The 23897-nt window shown below is 33.4% G+C and overlaps 1 protein-coding gene across 1 annotated transcript; it reads left to right on the forward strand.

Moving 5' to 3' along the window:
• The first annotated feature begins 799 nt into the window (after positions 1 to 799).
• LOC142320600 (putative defense protein 2) lies at positions 800 to 22957 on the forward strand. Its single transcript, XM_075358576.1, has 4 exons — positions 800 to 1005; positions 1330 to 1728; positions 8773 to 8864; positions 22563 to 22957. Exons 1-4 carry the CDS (start codon positions 967 to 969, stop codon positions 22681 to 22683), a joined length of 651 nt encoding a protein of 216 aa, XP_075214691.1. The 5' UTR covers positions 800 to 966; the 3' UTR covers positions 22684 to 22957.
• The last annotated feature ends 940 nt before the right edge of the window (positions 22958 to 23897 follow it).

Below are 23897 nucleotides of genomic sequence, written 5' to 3' on the forward strand. Positions count from 1 at the left end.
ATTGTAATTATTATCTTTGGGGTCTGTAATGCTGACTTGCCTATGATAAGTCAGTTGCTTCCAACAGGAAAACTATATGAAAATATTTTAATATAAGTAAAGACAAAATATCGCTTACAAATGTTTTATTAACTATAGAAAAATGTCATTTATATTCCTATTAAATAAGAAAGAAATAATAAAATTGTGATTAATGTTATTAAATGAATTTAATATGCATGAAGTAAAAGACAAGACAAAAATTCTCATACTGAATAAGTTAGAAAGGTAATTGTTCTTTAGGGAATTGTTCGAATTTGTTATTATGATGCAAAAAGTAAGGGAAAAATAATATTACTTTCTCGCCCATTTTCCTAAAAATTAATTGTCAGTCAAACAATATTATAAGTAAACAATTACTTTCAAAGTCTGATAATTTGAAGATATTTTCATGATATTTGAACAGCCATGGAAATAAATGATTAAACTTAGGGTTAGGTAGGTGTTCTTGTAGGCTTGGGGTTTTTTTAAATCTGTTCATATGTATAGAGAGTACAAATAAATCAGCATTTAACTGAGGATAGGGTTCTGTAACAACCAATACTGATAAGATAGATGGATAGAGAGAGAGAAAAAGCAAGTCTTAATTAAGATTTAAATAAAAATTAATCACAGAAATAATTATACATTCAATTAAAAATGTGTGTATTTATTTTTCTGAATTTGTTTAATTTTTTATCTTTTATCATTTCTCCTTATCTCATTAATAAATACACACTGATTAATTACTACTTCATTATTAGATAATATCAACAAATTTCTCATGAGTTTAAACCACAATAATTGATGATGATATGCTATTATTATTTATGCATTATTTGCTACAACTTTTTAAATTTACAAACAACAATAATTTTTTAAGGGCTAATAAAACTGTGACGGTTAGATCAGTAACATTTAATTGATACGGAAAATCAAGATTGAAGAATGATGACATATAACAAAATAAAACAGGAATGTCTTCCTGTAAGTAGATATTTTCTTACAATAAAACTAAACAATTTAACCAGTTTTTAACTTATGAACTGTACAGATGGAAAGAATATCAACAATGAAAGAGAACAAATTATGCGCAAAAATCAATGACTTCCATTGTGAACATGTGTCCATTTTAATGATTAGCATATTTAATCATGAATATACATCTCATATTTGAACAATTTTAAAATAATTAGAACATTATGTAATATAGTAATGATTAGATTTTTTTTTCTAAAAATTAATTTAAAAAAAAACTAAAATAGAATTTAAGTGAAGTTTCTTTAAAGTGAAAATAACTTTCTTTTACAGGTTGTAACATTTTCTGTAATATTCATTATTTATGTAACTGCTTTACCAATTCATGTGAACATGATACAAAATATACCAAAGTTTTGTGAGGATCTGGACCCAACAGAAGTGTTTTTTCTAAACCAACCTATTGCTGCACCTCAAGAAAAGTGTCCATTTTTTGTTAGAAGTAATGTTTCTGAAATTGAAATTGATAAATCCGTGAAATTAACATTAACCAGTAAACCCCTGCAAAAATTTAAAGGTTTTATCTTACAATCAAGGTACAGTGATCTTTTAGTCGGTACATTTAATAAAGAACCTAATATTACATTATTTGACTGCGATCAAGATGGAGTATATATACCTGGTTTTGATTTACAAAAGGAATTGGGTGACACGGGAAAAGTTAATAAAAGGGTTAGTATGCTATTTGTTTTTATTTTTCTGATTACTTTAAATATTCTATTATGAAAAAGTTATTTATTTTTTTTTTCTTGAATTTTTTATGGGCATCGATTACTAAGGTCATTAGCCCTTGTCACGTTCTTAGAAAGAAATTAGTATCACCATCAGGATTGTCATATGTAAGGGTGTAAAGGGCCCTTACATTTAACTTAAAAGCACAAACTACACAGAAACATTAAGACACAAAAGACAAGGACAAACACAACACTTACGTGGTGTAAAGGGCCCCGATATTAAAATTTGAGATAAGGTTCTCAAAAGATCATGAAATTAAAAATACAAGATATCAATACCATTTCCTTTTTTCTACGTGTCTCGTTTATAGTTTGTTTAAGCACCATCGGGGCGACCAGACCGCCATTGAGCAGTATATCAGTCGCGCCAGGGTCCCGTGGCAGTTGACTCCTCCTTATAAAAATGCTACAGGCACCCATTGGACTTACCCATAGCCTCGTGCCCTCAGTTTACCCTTGAGGGTCCCCCATGCCATCATTGGACACACTCCGACTCACTGCTCTTGAATGCAGACGAGCCAGGATGGCCTAGGCAAGAGGGCTACCTCCCGTCACTATACGTGCTACGCTTCGAGACTCATATATATATATATAAAACTACCGCTTAGAGATTATTTTATCACAGCTTTATTTTCATTTTTATAAACTTTTAAGGAGTCCACTGGCGTTTAAAAATGCAACTATCTTTTCTTCATTTCCATTATCCAGATCAGCAGTAATATCATTTCTAAGACGGAACCTCTTTCTGAGGTCCTCATATATGGTACACTCTTCTATTGGATGCTTGACTGTCAGTGTTTTATTACAAACACCACACATTGGTCTCTCTTCGCCGGTTAACAAATATGAATTTGTTAATCGCGTGAGACCGATTCTAAGTCTGGTCACAGCTACTTGTTCTCGGCGAGTCAACTTAAAGTCGCTTTTCTATTTATATGGAGAAGTTTTAACTGAGTTTAATTTTGTATTTGAACTCCTCCATTCAGTATTCCATTTGTTTTTAACTACGTTAGTTAGACAGTTTTTAACATCTGCCACTCTCACAGGAAATGCATCCAAATCATCGCAGACTGTTGCCTTTCTGGCAGCTTCGTCTGCGCTCTCATTACCTGTAATAACAGCATGCCCTGGAGTCCATACAAATACGCATCGCTGTCCTCGTTGATTTAAAACGTATAAAATAGACAGGATGTTTGAAATTAGGACATCCTTAATGTTTTTGTTCCGAATTGCAACAAGTGCACTTAGGGAATCGGAACAAATTAGCACTCTCTCTTCGCAATAGTGTTCAGTGTAGCGAAGAGCTTGCTGAATTGCAGTGAGTTCTGCCGTGTAGACACTGGCCACATCTGGCAGTCTACAAAAGTGGGCTTCTTCATTTACATATATGGAGCATCCGACACCATGTTCGGTTTTAGAACCGTCAGTATAAATTCTAATATGTTCTTCGTAACTACTGACGGTTGTCAAAACTTCCTGTTGGATGATCACTCCTGGCTTCTTTTTTATTTCTCCCTGAGAAAGATCCAACCTTGTATTTACCGCTGGCAAAAGCCATGGCAGTATTTCTCTTGTGGAAATTGCTATTGTATCTGGAATAGCAATTTCGTATTTTCTTCTTAATTCGTGGTACCTAATTCCGGCTGGTCTGGAATAGGTAGCACGACGTTCGTATAATGCAGCCATGGGATGATTCATAAACAATTTATTATTTATATGGGCAGGGAAAGCCCATATATTTGCTGCATATCTTAACAAGAGGATCTCTCTTCTATGTAGTGGCATTATTGTAGTGGCATTATTTCGGCTTCGGAAATTAGACTTGTTGCCGGACTTATGCGGTAAGCGACTGTCGCATATCTAATTCCGCTATTATGAATTATGTCTAACTTTCTTAAATGCGACTTCCTAGCGGATGAATATACAATACATCTGTAGTCTAGTTTCGATTGAACCAATGCCTTATACAGTCTCAACAATAGCTCTTTATCTGAGCCCCAATTAATATTCAATAAACATTTGATAACGTTTAGGGCTTTTTTGCATCTAACACTCAAGTCCTGTATGTGTAATCCCCGTGTAAGGGATTTGTCCAATACAATCCTAAAAATCTCACGTTGTCTTTATATTGTATTGGATCATTGCCGATTGTCAACGTAGGACTTTGATGAGGAATTCTCTTCCTACAGAAGTGTACACAGCACGTTTTTTCTGGTGAAAATTGGAATCCATTATTCCTCGCAACTTCATTTAGAGCGTTGATCGCTCGTTGCAATTTGTATTTCACCATAGCAGTCTTGTTGCTGGCATACACAATTCCCAAATCATCAACATAGACGCTTTTGCTGATTTCTACTGGAATGGCTAATATCAATTTATTAATGGCGATCATAAACAAGGTACAGCTCAACGGCGAACCTTGTGGTATGCCATTTTCCAAGATTTTTATAGATGAATATTCGCTGTTGACACGTACTTGGAAAGTACGGTCATTCATATAGTTGCTCAATAAGATTGGCAGTTTGCCACGAATGCCCGATTCATTCATGTATCTGGAGCATTATACCATGACGCCAGGTCATATCGAAAGTCTTCTGAAGATCAAAGAAGACTCCGACACAATGTTTCCTTGTAATAAAGCTGTTATATATAACGTTCTCTAAGTTGATCATTTGATCAGTGGTAGAATGGTATTGCCGAAAACCTGCTTGATATGGTGATATCAGGGTTTCTTTTTCCAGAGCCCAAACGAGTCGATTATTAATCATTTTTTCGAAAAATTTTCCCATAGCGCATGCTGCGGGTACATTCCATCCCGCCATATTTGATTATACAATTCTAATAATCTACTATTGCAGTGGTATTCAGCTGCCTGATCATATTATAATGGATTTCATCCGGACCAGCAGCTGTGTTGCCTGCTTTTTCCAACGCTTTCACGAATTCTTCCATTTTAAATGGTACATTATACGAGTAATTATACTCAGTTCTAAAATTTAGTAGACCTTCAAGTTCTTCTTTTTTGGTTCGAAAATCTTCCTCGTAGTTGGCCGTTTTGCTGGCCTTCTCGAAGTGATTGGACAATAGCTCTACAATTTCGTTTAAAAAGTTATTTATTTTCTTTAATGTAATCTAATAATTAACTTTTAATAATTATAATTTCAGAAAACCAATACAAAACCATATTTATAAATAACTATATATATATATATATATATATATATATATATACTATCGGCGAATGGCTTCGACGGCACGTGACAATTAATAACCTTATAGTACCCCTGAGAAGGACTGTTGTTGTCGTCGTCGATTGACTTCGACAGCTCGTTGTAATTTATAACCTCGTGGTAGCTCTGAAAGGGGCCGTTTTTGTAGTTAATTCTGAAAAGTGCTGTTGGGTCCGGAAGCTGGTCTCCGGCGAAGTCGACTTAGCTGTAGTCGGAGAATTGCGGCTCGTCCATTGAAATCAGACCGGGCTTCCTCTCAGCGGCAGTTGGGTCCCCATTACAGCGCGGCAGTGATGGCCCCCATAGCCCCGCAGTGTCGGGTCGGCGTCGGTTGTCTTTCGCCAGCGTGGCCGAGGCGGTTCTCCCCGAGCGATCCCACGTGGGACCGGCAGGCCTGCTGCTCCGGCGGGGATGTTGGCATCCGCCGGGAGGTCCCACATTGAGACGGTTGGGGAACTTCTTCTGTCTTCTCCAAGTGGTGGTCGACGATGAATTAAAAATTCATTCTCGTGCACGCTCTTTTATTGGAGCCTAAGAATGGTGGAGCCGCAGCACCGCTATTGTGGGAGAACTGCGCGGTCATCTGAGCGGCGGGAGTAACGCGTAGTAGCGGGGTACGTATGCTATGCTCCCGCTGACATCTGAGCTGCTAGCGTTGTCGTACGCCGATATTAAATTAGGCATATATCTGGTAACAATACATATCTTTTATATGTATGTATCCTAATATAAACATGTTAATAAGGATTAGTAGGTTTGAAGATGTACCTTACCTTAATTTTATCGTGAAAGTTTTTTGGGAGATCCTGCATCCTCAGTCACGATTAAATTATTTTGTTATAAGAAATATTCTATCTCAATATTCTCTACTAGGTATTTTTTATTATATATATATATATATATATTTGTATATTAAAAAAAAAAAAAATCACTTAATATTTTCACACATTTCATAAAAAGAGTACACTTTCATAGTGTACAACATAAATACGAGTATGTTACGTGGAAGATTCTCAAAGGGACATACAATAGATATTCAAGAAACATTAGAAAACATGCAAGGTTTGGTGTTAGGATGCTATACTGCATGCACAAAAAGGCATCTGAACAGGCAGTAAATTTCTATGGTCAGCTTACCTTTAGGTTTTTCTATAGAGGTTCTTAAGATGGTGTCATACTATATAAAAACAAAAAATCAGTTTGGAAAGTAAGAGCCTGGTTTAAAGGATCATGTATGACCATTTTTAAGTTAAAATTATCTTTCATAGTGCTGATTGTTTCCTGCATTTAGACGGTACTTCTGTGAATAGTACATTCACCTCATGGAAGAAGGCTACAAGAAAACCTTTATTTGTTTCCCTGGTATACTTCATTTGAAATTGCTATTGTAATATCATTGATTATCTGTTATAACTTTTTTTGAGCAGTTTTCTCTCATGATAGAACATCTATGATAACTACTGTTATGTTTCTAACACAGGAGCATGACTTTTAGGTAGATCTGAACAATTCCAAATTGGCATCATAGAACAATTGTTTTTAGAGATGGTTGGTAATGGGCACTTAGCATTCAACCAACAAAGAATTTTGATTAGTATCCAAGTGCAGGAAACTAATTATAAATATTGTTAAAATTATAAATATATTTTACATTTGCTTTTTAGTTAACCTTCTACAAATACAACGAATGATTAAGAATAACAATATAAATGTTATAAAACAGTGTGGGTTATTCACAAAGCAACAGAATTAAACTGAAAATTAAATTCAGATACAATGAAGTTTTCTTCATCTACTGACAATATGAAAAAAATCTCTGTCTTACTTTAAGCAGAATTATCTTAATGGGTAGATGTCAAATTCACAATCTTGTATCTGTTTTTAAATAATTGCAGCAACATGATAATCAAAGAGGAATCGGTAAATATACAATTTAAAAGCAACATGATATTAAATTCTAAAAAATATTAATTTTCTAGTAGTAACAACTATAAACAAAATGTAGACAATGGCTTATTTATCTGTCACCTTTCAAGAATTATCATGTAGACATTAAATGGTCTTTAGTTTGTATGTAGGCCTAATCTGGTCCCTTGCAGTCAAATGTTAAATGGGTGATTATTAGTTATTATTCTATGCTATTTTTTCTGGTCTACCTTCATTTTGAGAAAAAGAGAACTTTGTATTAATCATAACATTTATGGTTTATTTCTGAAGCTAAAGCACAACTGTGGATTCTTACAGTCTCCATTAAAGACGATATATTATTGTGCTCCCAGTCTTTACCCAACAGGATTTACAGGTAATAGATACTCTGGCTTTTTTATTAATTTTGACTAGGTGTTTATTCTGGGCGAGTCAAAAATTATTTGATCACTCATGTTCTGTTCTCACCTGAAGGCTTCAAAATGCTATCTGGTTTAATATATCCTTTCAAGTAAAGGAAAACACACTTTCTCTTGGTTGATTCCTAAGCTCTCTTGAAAACATCATCCATGGATATATAAAGTTATTACTGAAATAGTAATTTTTGTCTTTACTCCATATAAGAAGAGTTTGGTTATCTCTATAACCTTACTTCTAAAACCCTTCTCTGTTGGGATTGGCCAACAGCCTAGTTACAATTTGGAGGGTAGGGATCTTTTTCTAGTTTAATGGATTTCCTTCCAATCTTTTGTAAACACACTAATTGTGGTCACTTACCCTATTGGTGGAAAAGAATATCAGGTGAGGAGTCCTTTTGTGCTTATGAACCTTTCTGTATTGGTCTGAAAAGGCCTGATTCCTACCAGTAACCAAATATTTTCTCATTTAAGAAGCCGCAATCAAACTATTCTTTTTTTTTTTGAGGTTCCAATCCTCCATTTTGAATGAAAGGATGTAAGATTTGATGCAGGATAGCTACGGCTGCTCTTTATTGATTCAGGTTAGCATTGATGCTAACTGCTGTGAGAAGCTAAAGCACCAATGTGTCAGTAGGATAAGGAATTCCTATAACAAACTGCAAGCTAAAGTGATAGATCTTTTAAGTTTCTATCTTCCTAGGTTTCTATCATAACAGTAGCTTGTTTCAGGTTCCTTTCGTCAAAAAGTGAATGAACTTAAGATTAAGTTAGATGGCTCTTGATGAACGCTTAACTTGATGTACATTTTCTAACCAAGGTTACTGAGAAAGTGATTTCTGAAATAAATCTTATGCTACCAATGGAAGTAAGTTTTTCTCATATTTAAATTTTGTAGGTAACTGGTAAATTATAAAGAATTGGCTCACTAGTGTAGTTGAAATTTTTCAATCCCTATAATTTATGATGGAGATCTGCATCTCAGCCTTTCTGTTCACGTTTTTTTCATTTTAGGAAATGAAAGCCATTGTTTCTTTCTGTTGTAACTGGTGGGAAGAACATTCTGTGTTAAATGGATAGCCAAAGTAGAATGCAATGAGTCTCTTTTCTTTCTGTTTACTTTCTGGTTTTAAAAGCAGAAATGTTTTTAGAAACAAAGTTGAATTAAAGACAACCACAATAATCTATGTTTAGACTAAATTAGAGGTCTTAATATTTCTGATTGTGCAGTTATAGATTAGTTCATCTATTGAATTCTCAATGTCCATAACATGCCCAATATTTAATATAATGTATTAATAACTTAATAAAAATATAAGTTCATATTTTTATATCAGCTCATAATAATTATAAACATAATACATGATTATGTAAGAACATTTCATATTGGATTTCACTGTATGGTTACAGAATACAGTTGTCTACAATGGCGATGAACTCATAGATAGTTATTCATTAATATGGGAGGCACCAGACTATATGAAAGGAAGAATGTTTTTCTAGTAAGTAATTCTAAGTTTCATCCTCAACACATATTTCTTGAATGATTTATTCTCATTCATTATGGATGGTAACAAATAATTAAAAAGTGAATAATAATTCAATAATAATTGTTTTTATTATATTGTAAGGTTAACTAATTTATACTTTAACTATAAAGTATAACTGAAGTATTAGTGTAGTACACATTATACTAATAGTAAGTACATATATACTTAAAAAGATTTGGTGGCACTGGTCATAATCGAGTTGGGATTGCACAAGTGTGGGATTACAGACGTGTGTGGTTTTGCTTCGCTGTTATAAGTGTTTTTGGGTTGGGTTTTCAGTGTTTTGTCTGGAACTGTGGATTGGATTTTGTTGGAGAATAATAAGCACATATGAACACAAACTTTGGTGAGTTTTGTACAACGAACAACTTAGTTAATTAGATTATTGTTTTTTACTATACTTTAGTATAGTGGTGGGGCATATTTAACCTACAAATTAGTTAAAATTTTTTCTAAGTCGAAGACAAGACGATACAAGAAAGTGATGTCATTTATTAGTCATAAACAAGAAATTGGAATATTTTTCACTGTTTTAGTGAAAATATTATAAGTCCCAGTGAGACAATTATAAGGAGGAATCTTTTTTCTCATATTTCTGGCTTCTCGTTCCCCTCAGATCCAAACCCTCCACGGATCACCACCGATCCGGGTCTCCTCTATCTCCTGACTCCCACCCCCAAAATACTCCAAACCCCTCAAAAAAAAATCCGTTCCCAGTCTTTTCCGTCGGCGTTTCACACCATTCCCGACCCATTGGACCTTGGACCCAAAATAACCCCCCCCCCAAAAAAATCCAACCCCAAATTTGGAAAGATAAAAATCACTTCCTCCAACCCTCCAAAATTTTGACCACCCTTGCCTCCCTCAAAAAAATCGAATGATGTGTCGATTTCGAAGATTTTTTGATTCTGAATAAGAATCTGAGGTTATTTTTCGACTATAATAACCTAGTAACGAGATAATGGCAGATCAACCTTTCAAAGCTTCGAAGAGCCTGGCCCACTCTCCAGCGTTTGGTGAGAACCAAAGAAGAGCGAGACGAACCAACGTTCCGGACCATTCTCGAGGAAAGGAGACAAAGGGAACAAGGTAAAACCCAGGTGGCAGAAGACAACGGAGAAAATAATTACGGTGATCAAGGTGATTCTAAAGAAAAAAGGATGGAGACGACAGAGGCAAGGCCACCAAAGAGAAAAATATAAGTTATTGACGATTGTAGTGATGGGGACCTTACCGATGGTACAGATATGGACCATTTAATACATGAAATAGAAAAGTTGATTTCGTATGTTAGACAAAACACGAAGACGAAACGGGAAATCAAAGATTGTGCATACCGAATAGAAGATATTGCCACAGATGTAAAACTACGATACACACACTCTATGAATTATCATATAAGATGTTTAGCCTAATTACTGACTCACGTACACAGACGAATAATGGCTTAAGCCTCGAATATAGAAGAAAACAGAATAGATAAGAGTGCCGCGATAAGGTAGAGAACGTTAAGGAATCAGGAGACATTGGAGATTTAGAGGAAATTATAAAACACCCGTTGGTCGAAGGACATATTTAAAAGAGTTGATGTCAAGTACGGTTCCCCCACTGAGAATGTTGAAGGAGCCCGTGTATATTTACTGACGAACGAACGTTGAGCTAACGGTTTATTTGCGAAAACAATTCGAGAATCAGCTTCCGGGATATCGAAACGACTAGACTCGGATAAAGTGATGCCTAGCGGCACTTTGCTTAGAGACACAAGGAGTACAGATATATTCTACCCCGAAGATGAACACGGACAACCTTACAATTTTCGTAGTAATGATCGACGACAAAAGTGCTCAAATGATTAGACACCTAATTAAAGCAATACGTCGAATCCACAACACCCAGCGTGGCAAACTTATATTTTATGTACCGAATGATGGCATGGGAGACAAAACTTGCAAGTTTCTGGAATATCTAATCCGGAGACTAGACAAAACTGTAGATAAATGGCCGCTTTTCCGGGTCGAGAAAGAGGCGAAGAAATGAAAGACGATACAAGAATCAACTTCAACGATCGTTACTGTCAAGAAGGCGGGCACGATGTATGCTGACTTGCTAAAGCAAGTTAAAGGAACTATCGGGACCGGCATGGCGCAGGTATACTCTCGGTCAAAAATGGGAGATCAGAGTCATCAGAAATCCGGGTTGTCGACTCCCCTGAGAAGCGTAATGACGTCAAAATGAGACTAGGTCCAACGTTTCAGACGCATTGGTAGTGGAAAGATCGTATGGTGGAAGGAAGTCGGCGTTTTATGTCAAAGACCTATATGAAGATGCTACGGCTGAAGAAGTTACTCAGACAATTAAAGAAGAAATAGGAACGGATATCCCACTACAAATTGCCGCACTAAAACCGGCATTCGGGTATACAAAGAAGTATTATTATTATTAATGACGAGAGATGCGAAGCTCTTAGAGAATAACACTAGAATAAAAGTCGACTGGCACTGTTGTCGTACTGAGATGAACAAAGAAGAAGTGAAGTGCTATAAATGCTGGAGTTCCGGGGATCTGTCAAGGAAATGCAAAGGCCCCAACCGTGTCTTGCTATGTTTCAATTGCGGAGGCACCGGACACAGGGCGAAAGAATGTCTGGATTGTGGAAAGTAGGACACCGGACCGGAGGCCGGTTATGTAACGTAACTAAACAATGAAATGTCTACAAATAAGCATGAACAGAATGAAAACGGCCTTAAATCAAGATGTAGATTTCAGTTTAGTTGTTGAACCAAATCTTAGAATAACAACTTCTGACGATTAGTTTATTGATGATTTACAAGATGTAGCTATCAAAAATGTATCAAACCGTTACGCGATAACCGACCTCAAATCCGGTAGGGGCATTCTAGCAATGCAATTGACATCTAGTGTCGTCATCTGCGGATATATTTCTTCCAATTGCGACGAAGATAGATATGATGAATTTTTAACTGTCTTGGAAGACACGATCAGGACGGAAGGAAGACTAATAACCGTAGTGGAGGATTTTAATTCAGAATCTTTGAAACCAGACGGCAACAGATCTTCACGTCAATGCACCTCCACATGTACGGGGGACCCCTAGTCGCTCACTCGCGAACCTGTCCGTCCCCGCACTCTCCGACGCCGCTATTGTTTCGTGACTCCTCCCATGCTTGGAGGCCTCTCATCGTGATTTTCACATACGTAGTGATCGCCTTCCAGTTTTCTTTCTTTTCTATCATTATGTCTATCAGCTCCTCCGCCTGGAACATCACTTTCCTGCCTAGTATGTCAAATAGCTCTGTTCTAGGTCCTTCGTATCTCGGACAGTGGAAGAACACGTGGTATGGCGTTTCCTCCTCCTCGCATACCGGGCAGTTCTGTTCATCGTCGAGACCGTACTTATGAAGGTGTACTCTGTATCCCCCATGGCCCGCCATAAACTGGGTAAGTCAGTAATCCAGCGAGCCATGACCTCACCCTCGCCAGCGCCTAACATCTATCACCAGGCGGTTTGTCCATCTGCCTTTGCCGTCCCACCGTTCTTGCCATTTGTACTCCATCTCCTTCATTAGTGTGTATCTTCTTCTGTCTGCGGGATAGAGGAAGTTTCCTAGAATCTAGCGGTGTATATATATATGCAGTTATCTCGGGACGTTCATAAACGATTCTACTCGTGAAAATAATGGGAGAAAGTTCTAAAACATATATCCTAAAATGCTTCGTTTGCGAGTTACGGCTAATGAAAGATATCGCTTGGATTTCATTTACGCCGGTGAAATGATTTCGTATTGAAATTTTAGGACTTTAATTAAGGGGCAGAATTAGTGGTTGTTAGGGTTTTTGATCTAAAAAAATCGAAAATAGAAAATTGGGAAATCGAAGATTCACCAATCTTTGGGAAACAGGTTCACTACGTAGTATTCGTATCAACTACGAAAGATCTGTCCAAAACAACGCTGTTATTGATACAATTATTATCGATGCAATTCAACGCAGTTCAAGAGCCTGTATACGACGTCTTTCTAAGCGGATCGGAGTTTCGCATGGGATGGCTTGGGGATCGCTTAAACAAAACAAGTTTTACCCTTATCATAGACAGCCAGTTAAACATTTACAAGAAATGGCGTCAACAACTTACGCAGTGAGCATACATGAACAGAAGTAAATCCTCATGAAATGATGGAAGACAATTTTCAACAACGATTTAGTGTCAATATGTGATGGGGCCTTCTTCCCAATCAGCTGTTTGGTTCGTTCATATTACCTGACTTAAATACTGAGGTCTACTTGCACTTTCTTCAAGAAGAAATTCCACAACTGCTTGAAGATTTTCCTCTAGCGCTGAGACGCAAAGTATACTTCCAGCTTTACGGCACGTCTCCTCTTGTGCTGTCCCCATTCATTTAAATCATAATTTCCCTGAGAAATGGATCGTTTGTGGAGATCCACATTCCTGGCCGACAAGATCGCCGGTCGAACATATTTATATTTTTGCGTCTGGAGATAGATGAAAAATATTATATACAAAACAAAAATATGTTTTCGTGAGGAATTAATTGTCCGCATAATGGATGCAGATGAACAACTTAAGGACAGCCCTGAAGAACTAAAAAGAGCAACAAAAGGAATACAGAAGCGTGCCAAGAAAAGCGTTAAAAATGGCGGGCTCATTTTTGAACATTTATTAAGAACTGGTACGTATAATGCATCTCGGTCTAGTGTACTGTAAAACAAAGTTCGAATTTTTCTAACTTTTCTGTTTTATTCAACTTCTGTTACACCATTTTGTTGAAGATTAAATTCTGTTCAAGTTTCATGTGTTTATTACCTATTTAACAAAGATATTGTACGTCAAACATAAAAAACAGGGGTACCCCCAATTATTGATTTTTACCCCAGATTTTTCAAAAACTACTATACGATTCTGGGTCCTATTTTATTCGAAATTTCAGGTCAAAAACCATAAGAAATTACTAATTCTGCCCCTTAATTAACTGAGGTTTCTGAAATCCGAGAGAAATTTTCCACTAGCCGCTACTCGCAAACAAAGCATTTTAAGACGTGTGCATGTGAACTTTTTCGAATTATTTTCAAGAGTAGAAGAGGTTATGAAAGTCCCGGAAAACTTTGTGATACTCTCTGTATAATATATATAAATAAATACACTGACAAAAGAAACGGGAATTTTGAATTTTCTGTGTGCATCTTCCAAACTATCGTTGGTGTTGTAAAACATTTTTATGGTGAAAGAACGCTGTTGACCGTTCCAGTGCTACATTACGATAACTTAGTTGCAAGGTTTCTTCTGTATAACGTAGTGCTTCCAACTGTACATGGCTGCCGCTATGCACCTCAAAAGTTCCCGTTTTGTGTGTATGTGTGTATATATATATATTTAAATTTTATTAAAATAAACCACCTAGCAGAGAATATTGAGTAAGCTATATTTTACCTTAATTACCATGAAATTACTTTCATAGGATCCTGCATCCCCTTAGTCACGATTGAAATTCCGTTACTGTACAGTAAAAATACTAACATAATGAAAATTATGATACGAAAATACAAAATACATAATACAAAAATTGCCATACTAAAGAAACTTTATAACTGTCTTATAAAAGCTGCAAGATTGCAGCAGTCGTATAAATTAATACACAATTTTCATTATTTTTAATTTTTAAAATGCAATATCGGAATTATTTCAATCATGGCTGAGGATGTGGGATCCTGAAAAAGTACTTTTATGGTAAATTATTTTTTATGAAAAAGTAATTTTACGGTAAAATTGAGGTAAGATATGTCTTATCTCAATATTTCTGTACTAGGTGGTTTATTTTAATAGAATTTAAGTATAATTTAACAGTACAAAGGAATAATATAAATTTTAAAAAGAATTATTTCAGTATTATATATTTATATATATATAACAGGAAGGCATTTATTATCTCTTCAGTAAAAATGATGGTGCGTTGATTTGTACTTTCCCGTCTAGCGCTGTAGCAAAGCTATAGCTATAGAAGGGAAAGTATTGTAATCGGTTCAATTTGGGCACATACGGATTTCACCGAATCTTGACGTTTTGGCACCTAGGAACCCAAAAAACTGGATGGAAACTTTCCGGATGTTCGTATGTACGTCTCTGTGTTCGGCGTCGCATCTCCAGCAGTACTGGACCGATTTTGACAAAACTCGGTCAGATTACTTCTACATATTAATGTCATTTGTTGGGGCAATAATGTCATTGACCTTTTAAGTTTTCAACTATCAGTATCTTGAGATTTCGCCTAATTAAGGTCTTATTTTTCTTAGGCACATTTGCTAACGATTAAAAAAAAGTTATTTGCAAATAAGTTATTATTTTTAATTATTAGTAGACCGCGATTAACACAAATGTACGGTGATAATGTCGGTACCCTTAGAAGCCATCTGTTCTAAAATTGAGGGGAATAGCGTTTGTGTACTTTTACTTAAATATATAAAATTTAAAAGATCATTACTGTTAATAAGTTAATACTAATTCTGATTTTGGTTTGAGAAAAGAACATGTTGGACTGACTAATTACTAAATTCTAATTCTTACATAACATCGAAATAAAATAATTAAAATATTTCCTCAACAATAAAAAACCTAAATAAAAAAAGATTAATGCTACAGAAACGTTGTTAATAAATTCTCATTTGTATAATAGGTGTTACAGATGACACACGCACAACTGCTTTTGTTTTTGGAATAAATTTTTAATTGATTTTACAGACGGTACCTCCCCTCCGATTATTATGCCAAAAACATAACACAAAGAAGTTAGTTTCGTAAAGACAGGTGGGGATGTTTCACGCTTTATAAGTCTGATCTTTTTAAGAAGTGCCCGTATATAAGCTCGCGTTATCTCACATTTTTGTTGTAGGTAGATCTAGATCTACAACAGACATTTCTATGTACACTGATATAGATTCGCGTCGATGGGTGGGGTTTTTATCTAGATCAGAGATTGATCATTTTAAGCATGTGTACTTTGGAAGTGGAGGGAGGGACAGAAAAAAAGATATGCTCTGCATATCTTTGTACTACTTTGTATATCTTAAGGTAGCATTGCGCCTCGCTCGTCTTGTACACGTAGATTAACATATTTTCCTAATAAATCCCTTAAGATTACACTAAAGTATTACAGGGACACGAGACGGGAGATTATCGTACATACTGATGTACATTATGATGTACAGTAACAGTTGCAAAAGTGGGAACACATGAAGGGGCTCTCCTGTCAAATGAACGTAGATACCATGTGTGTTTTAGCAGGAAGGAATGAACGTATCCCTCACAATAATAATTTGTTTTTTTTCAAGAGACAAAAACCAGTAAACAAAACAATTTTTAAAGAAAATAATAAAATTGCACTAATATATTAATTGCATTTACACCGATATGTAAAATATGTAAATATGTAATATATATAAAAAAATAAATTTACAGTAAACTTGAGATAAAATTTCTTCTTTACTAATGATATAATAAACAGTCATAGCTGAACAAAAAGAATTATCTTCATTTATTCAAATATTTTTATTTACACATGAAAATCACACTTGATGCAGAAGTATAATGTTATAGAGAGAATAGTAAAATGTATATCAAAAGCGCCTACTTTTTACAGCTAAGCTTTTATTTTCATTTCTCACACTGTACAATTTTTTTTTTGTCTTAAGTCATTTGACTGGTTTGATGCAGCTCTCCAAGATGCCCTATCTAGTGCCAGTCGTTTCATTTCGGTATACACCCTACATCCTACACCCTACATCCCTAACAATTTGTTTTACATAATCCAAACGTTGCCTGCCTGCACAATTTTTTTCAATCTACCTGTCCCTCCAACATCAAAATAACTATTCTAAGATGCCTTAATATGTGGATGCCTTAATAAGTCTGTCTCTTCTTTTAACTATATTTTTCCAAATGCTTCTCTTTTCATCGATTTGTCTCAGCACCTCTTCATTTGTCATTTTATCCACCCATCTGATTTTCAACATTCTCCTGTAGCACCATATTTCAAAAGCCTCTAATAATTTCTTCTCACGTGTTCCGATCGTCCAAGTTTCACGTCCATATAAATCTATGCTCCAAACATATAATTTCAAAAACGTTTTCCTGATGTTTAAATTAATTTTTGATATAAGAAAATTGTATTTCTGAGTGAAAGCTCATTTCGCCTGTGCTTTTCGACATTTTATATCGCTTATGCTTTGTCCATCTTTAGTAATTCTTCTTCCCAAATAACAAAATTCTTCTCCCTACCTTCATAATCTTTTCTCTTCCTATTTTTATATTCAGTGGTCCATCTACATTATTTCTACTACATTTCATTACTTTGGTTTTGTTCTTCTTTATTTTCATTCGGTAGTTCTTGCGTAGGATTTCATCCATGCCATTCATTGTTCTTCTAAATATTTTTTACTCTTAGTTAGAATTACTATATCATCAACAAATTGTAGCATCTTTATCTTTTCACGTTGCACTGTTACCTCGGATCTAAATTGTTCTTTAAATGCTTGTTCTATGCAAAGATTAAAAAGTAACGAGGATAGGGAACACCCTTGTCGGACTCCGTTTTTATTACGGCTTCTTTTTTATGTTCTTCATTTGTTACTGTTGCAGTTTGGTTCCTGTAAATGTTACCAGTTGTTCTGTCTTTATACTTGAACCCTACATTTTTTAAAATGCTGAACATTTTATTCCAGTCTACGTTATCAAATGCCTTTTCTAAGTCTGTAAATGCCATGTATGTTGGTTTATTTTTCTTTAATCGTCATTAATTTGAGCGCTAAAATTGCTTCCATTGTCCCTATGCTTTTCCTGAAACCAAATTGGTCTTGTCCAAACACTACTTCCACTCTCTCTCAGTTATTCTGTACGGAAGATCAATAATCCATTGAGTAATGAATATTCTTTTTTTACGACTACTTTTGTTTTTTAATTAGCTTAAAACATAATTATTAGTAAATTTGAGAAAAAATAAGGAAAAAAATATTAACTTATAAAAAATATTACTACCAAAAAAAAAGCTTCCAACAAAGAAACTACTTAACAGATTTATTAAAAAAAACCATTATGGCTATTATTGTTCGTCAGGCCGACAAAATATAATAATAAGTGACATTAAAAAGCTTGTATTATGAAAAACAGTAGAAACAAGAATAAATGATAAAGATAACGAATAATGATAATAACCATAACAAAACAGTATAAAATCTGCGAAGTATGAAAAATGCATCGATAATATAAATAAAATGAGATGAAACAAATTTTTCATCTTACGTAAACGGAAAATCGAGTAACTTTATTATTTCCAAACTTTGGACTAGCCTGCACTATTGCTTAATAGAGATCTAAAAAGGTTAAGATAATCTTTCTAACTTGTTTGGTTATTTAATTTCTTCTTTTATAATTTTTACACGTAAAACTCCATGATGAATAGTTTGTAATGTATGATGACTGTTCTCGAGATGTGGTTGGAACAAATGGATTACTATAATGTGTGACTTGTCGCTTATCCCAAAAATGTTATCCCTTTTTTAAAAATTCTATCTTTGACTCAGTTTTCTAATCTCGCTATATGCAATATAGTTTAAAATAAATTTTATTCTGATAGTTAGTTGTTGGTCCTATTTTTTTTCCAGTAAACAAAAACGTTTTATTAATGAAAAGTATTTTTGCAATCCAGGTTATGTTTATGTTACGCTGACGTAATCACTAGTTTCCATTCTTTCCTCTTGAATTTGTATCCTTTTTTTTGTCGTTTTGCGTTTGTCGTTCCGTCGTTAATTTCATCTTACAATTACGAAACCATAGTTCCATGTTTTTCTAAGCCTATCTAAACACTAATTACTATTTTGTTTCCTCCAATATCACGGCTAAGTAACTGAAATTTTTACAGGACTTTACAGAGTCTATTTTACTTGCATGGTACCAAATTTATGAATATAACTTCATTAAAAAAAAAGGTTAAAAATTATTTTTCAATTAAAAAATTTAAATTTTCATAGAACTTTCACAAAAAATTTTAAATCTGTAAATATTTTTCCAAACTTAGTGAATTTGGTAGGGAATTGATATAAAACTATTTAGATTCATCGGTAAATATTTCAAGGAAATCTGTCCAACCGTTCAGAAGAAAAAGGAACATAAATATTGCTAAATTAACATCACAGGTGGTCACACTTTCCTTAAATTAAAAAAAAAAAAAATATTATGTTTAAATAAAGCGATAAATATTTTAAATTAAGTTGTGTGTGTAAGCCGAGCATCAGAAAAAAGCCGCGTGATAGGAAAGTCCTACAACTGTGTTGTCAGATTTTTTCTTTAATGAATATCCGTAAAATACTTAATATTCTCACAAACATGAGGATACGAACGCATCGAGGGTTCAGGGGCGAAGTCCCCTGGCTAGACGGTCGGGCAGGCGAAGCAAGCCCTGACCGGTTAGTAAGAACAAATATTAATGAGAATAATAAACATTTTTTTAGATTTCAGAAAATACATCATATAATAATTAATGTAATATAATAATAACACATAATAATACGAGTAAAGTAATGAGGCTGGTTCAGAAAAGTTTTTATTTACAATCCAATTATATAGGGACTATATCACCTTCGAAATAGTTCCCTTGGGAACCCTTGGGAACTATTTCGAAGGTGATTACGCAACGCTTCAAACCGGTTTTCCCACTCTTCATAGCAGTGTTGGAATTCAGAAACCGGAATATCCTTCAGATGGTGGATTACATTTTTTATGTTTTCTGTTGCTCCAAAATGGTGTCCTTTGCGGTGTTTTTTAAAGTCATGAAGAGGAAAAAGTCGCAGGGACTCAAGCTAGGCGAATAACGTGGTTGAGGAACTACAGGAATGTTTTTTTTTGCCAAAAATTAATTAATTGAGAGTGCAATGTGACAAGGTGCATTGTCATGATGCAGCATCCAGTTGCTTTTGATGGCTGGCAGTTTTTCAAGAATTTATTGGTAAACCTATTGATTTACAGCTTGCCCTGTAGGCAAAACCTCCTTATAGACAATGTGAGTGCTATCGAAGAAACAAATTAGCACGGTTTTGATTTTTGATTTGCTCATATTTGCTTCTTTTGGACATGGTGAGTTTGAATTGTGCCACTCCTTGCTCTGGCGTTTTGTTTCTGGATAGTACTCATACATTCAAGATTCATCACCAGTAATAACATTTTTTAGAAAATCAGGATCAGCTTCAATTCGTCCTAAAAGATCGTGGCACACTTCCACCCTGTTGTTTTTCTGTTCAACAGTGAGGTTTTTTGGGACTAATTTTGCACATAGTTTTTTCATGTCCAATTCGTTTGGCAAAATTTTATGGGTTTAGTATGGTTCAAATTCAATTGTTCTGCAATCATTCTGACAGTTAATCGCCAGTCGTACCGTATCAAGTCTCTCATTCGCTCAACATTGTCGTCACTTTTTGACGTTAACGGTCCTCCAGAGCGTGGATCGTCCGCATCTGATTCCCGGCCATCTGAAAATGCTTTAAACTCCCGAAAAACTTTGGCTCGTACCAGAGCGTCATCCACATACGCCTTTTTTAATTTTTAAAAAGTTTCAGTACCATTCTCACCGAGTTTAACACGAAACTTCAGTGCACAAGGTTGCTAATAATTAGTATCACTCATTTTTGTAACGCACAGAAAAAAATCGTTTCACGAAATTTTGTTTTCGTTTCACGTGGCAACAATGTACTAAAAATATTAACACCTAATCTAAATCAGCTTTACAGTGTTGCCACTTTAGCTGCAAAAAAAGCTAGTCTCATTACTTTATTTACAGACCTCGTATAATATTTTGTATTACATAATATACGTAAAACATTATTTGCTAGAATGCACAAAATATACAAATTTAACACAATAACAAAACAGAATTATTTATTTTTTTTGAACAGAATTAGACAGATAAAACAAATTTAATTCAAACAGAACTAAAATGAATATAATGGTAATTTTATAAAGAATATAAATTAAAAATTAACATTAAAAAGAATAAAAAAATATACCATAAATTCAATTTGAAAATAAAAAATATATCTACCCAGGAGATATTTTACATATTACTATGTTAATAAAAATATAAATAAAATGGTTAATGTCTCCAATGAAGGAAATTATAATATTTTTTTTTTAAAAACAAAAAAATAAACTAACAGAATATTTAATTCATGCTAAAATTAAATCACAAGATAAATTTAATAGTAAAAACCTTTACCCCAAAATGCATTACAGAACATGTAAAATTTTATAACATGCTTGTTGAAGTATTTTATAATTTTTTATATAAATTGGTAAGTTCATATTAAGCTTGTTATATATATATATATATATATATATATATATATATATATATATATATAATATAACTGGTAGCATTCATAAACCATAAGTATATAAATTTATTTTTTTATCACAGCAATAAATTTATTGAGGTACCAAAATATTGGTTTATTATATTAATATAGTCATAAACAAAATTATATTAAATCTAAATATTTATATGCATTTAAATATTTGTCTACTGAATGGAAAAAATGTACACATATATCTTTTTGTGTTTCCAGTGGAAAGATGAACATCAATTTGATGTTTTATGTTACTTGTTTTTATATTTTTATGCTTGTGATATGTGTAAAGTATCTGTGGTAGAAGAGTTAATTTCTGTCAAAGTAATGTTCATTATTTAGTCAGTTCCTGAAGTGAACTTATGCTCAGCTCTTTTGTAAAGGTATCACTAGAATACCTTAAAAATGGTATTAATTTAAAAATATAAACTTTTCCAACAAAAAACTGCACTAAATATTAAAATAGAATGGTTTAAAAGCTTATTACAAAACATTTTCAGTCATCTGTGCCATCATTGACTTGTGCTATTGTTTTCATGCTGGGATCAGCTAAGATTATTGCTGGTGACTTTAATTAGGCAGACAGGTATGTTGAAAGTGGATTGAATTATTTCGGTTCATTTACTATAAATCATTGTTGTGCGATTCTGTATGCTTATAAATTTTATGATTTTCATGGATGTTAAAATACAGTCCCCTTTTTTGTATATGAGTAGTACAAAATTTAACTAGGATATACTTCTTAATTTAAAAAAAAAACTTTTTCATTGCAAAATTTAAAATTTAAAAATTAAATTTATGTTTATTAGATGCCACAAACAAATTTGTTTATTAGCTACAAACAACCTCACTTAATACAAGTCATCAATCATTTTGAAAAGTACATAGAATTTCTCAAGAAGAACAAGTATATTACAGTTACAAAAAAAGTGTCTAGTAAAGTAGGTATTCTATTACTTTCTTCAACGAATTGAATACTCCATTATAAAGATTCCAAGATATTGAAATGTAAATGATATTTAACCCTTCAGGTGATACCTTCACAGAAGGACTGAACAAAGGTTCACTATAGGAACTCATTGCCATGACCAAAAAAAAAAAAAAAAATTGCAATAATTTATTACAGTAATTACTAATTATTTAAATTGTTGTTAGTTAAGGTATCAGGAATTTTTATGCACTTGTAAATTTTTAAAAAGCTCTATTAATTTATTTTTCATATTTCAGTTTTATGATTTACAAAGATAACAATACATATTGGATGCCTCAGACAACAAATTCATCATATGTGAGAGTAACATATAATTCCTCATTGCACCGCATTAAACAAATAAATGTGAAATATTAAGATGAAAGATTAAATTTTCATAACAGTAACATGTTCAAATGTGTATATTTTAAATAGATGGAATTTTAATAACTAATACATATTTAAACTTAACTATCAAAACCAACGAAGTAGTCTACTTAATTTTTATAAATAAAAACAGTTTAGTTATTAAGTTTTTGCTGAATTTCCAGAACACACTTGATTGTTAAAAATTGTTCATTACATCATTTTTAAATTCATTAGTCAGAAATTTTATTTAATTTTCAAAAATATATCTGATGAAGGGAATTAATACTTTTATTCCAGTTATTGAATTTAAAAACAAAAAAATTGATATGCAACTTATAGGAAAAAAAGGAAAAAGAAGAAAACTCTCTAGATACAATAATTTGCTGGAAAGTTTTATGAGACAAAACAACAGTTATATATGTGTACCTTTTGTGTAACTCTAGGCTGATTCCAATACAATTCTGTTATACATACTCCACTAACAGAATAGAATACTGAAAATGCTCAACACCAGATTGGAATGCATTTGTTTGTCAAGAAGAATGCTGATAGTAAATGGTAAGATTTTTAATCGCTTAAAGAAATTGAAATTATTTAAAAAACAGAAATGCCAGATAGGCAGTAGAAATCTACTTCCTTAACTGAGTAATTTTTTTTTAAGACTGATTTCATTATGATGTGAAGGCAAATGCCTTCATCGATTGAACATCTTTTCTTGCAAAGATATTACGTAATAATATATGTAACATAATAATATATATTACCTAATTTTACATAATATTACATAATATTAGGGGAACAATCAGAGAGAGCATTTAACCACACCATTTATCTGTATGGTTGATTTTGTTTTCTTTTGTAGCATTATCTTTGTTCTCTTATAAAAGTTTATAATAATATGATATTTATCACTTCTACCTGATTAAAATAAATATAAAACGCACACAGATAATTAATTTTAAAAAGAAATGCTACAAATAAGTAACTGCATTTATCTTTGTATTGATAAAGTGATATAAAAATAAATTTGTGTTAATGGAATTTTAGTGGAAAAGAAAATTATTACATTATTGTAATACAAATACATATAAATTATAACAAATCCATATATATGAGTTTAATTAATACATAATGTTTTTAATATAACTTTATTTTTAAGTGAAATTTATTCTGTCTTACAAACGCTTTAACCAAAACTAATCAAAATTCAGTACTGAGATTTT

The sequence above is a fragment of the Lycorma delicatula genome, chromosome 2, assembly GCF_047948215.1.
Source record: "Lycorma delicatula isolate Av1 chromosome 2, ASM4794821v1, whole genome shotgun sequence".
Taxonomy (NCBI): Eukaryota; Metazoa; Arthropoda; class Insecta; order Hemiptera; family Fulgoridae; genus Lycorma; species Lycorma delicatula.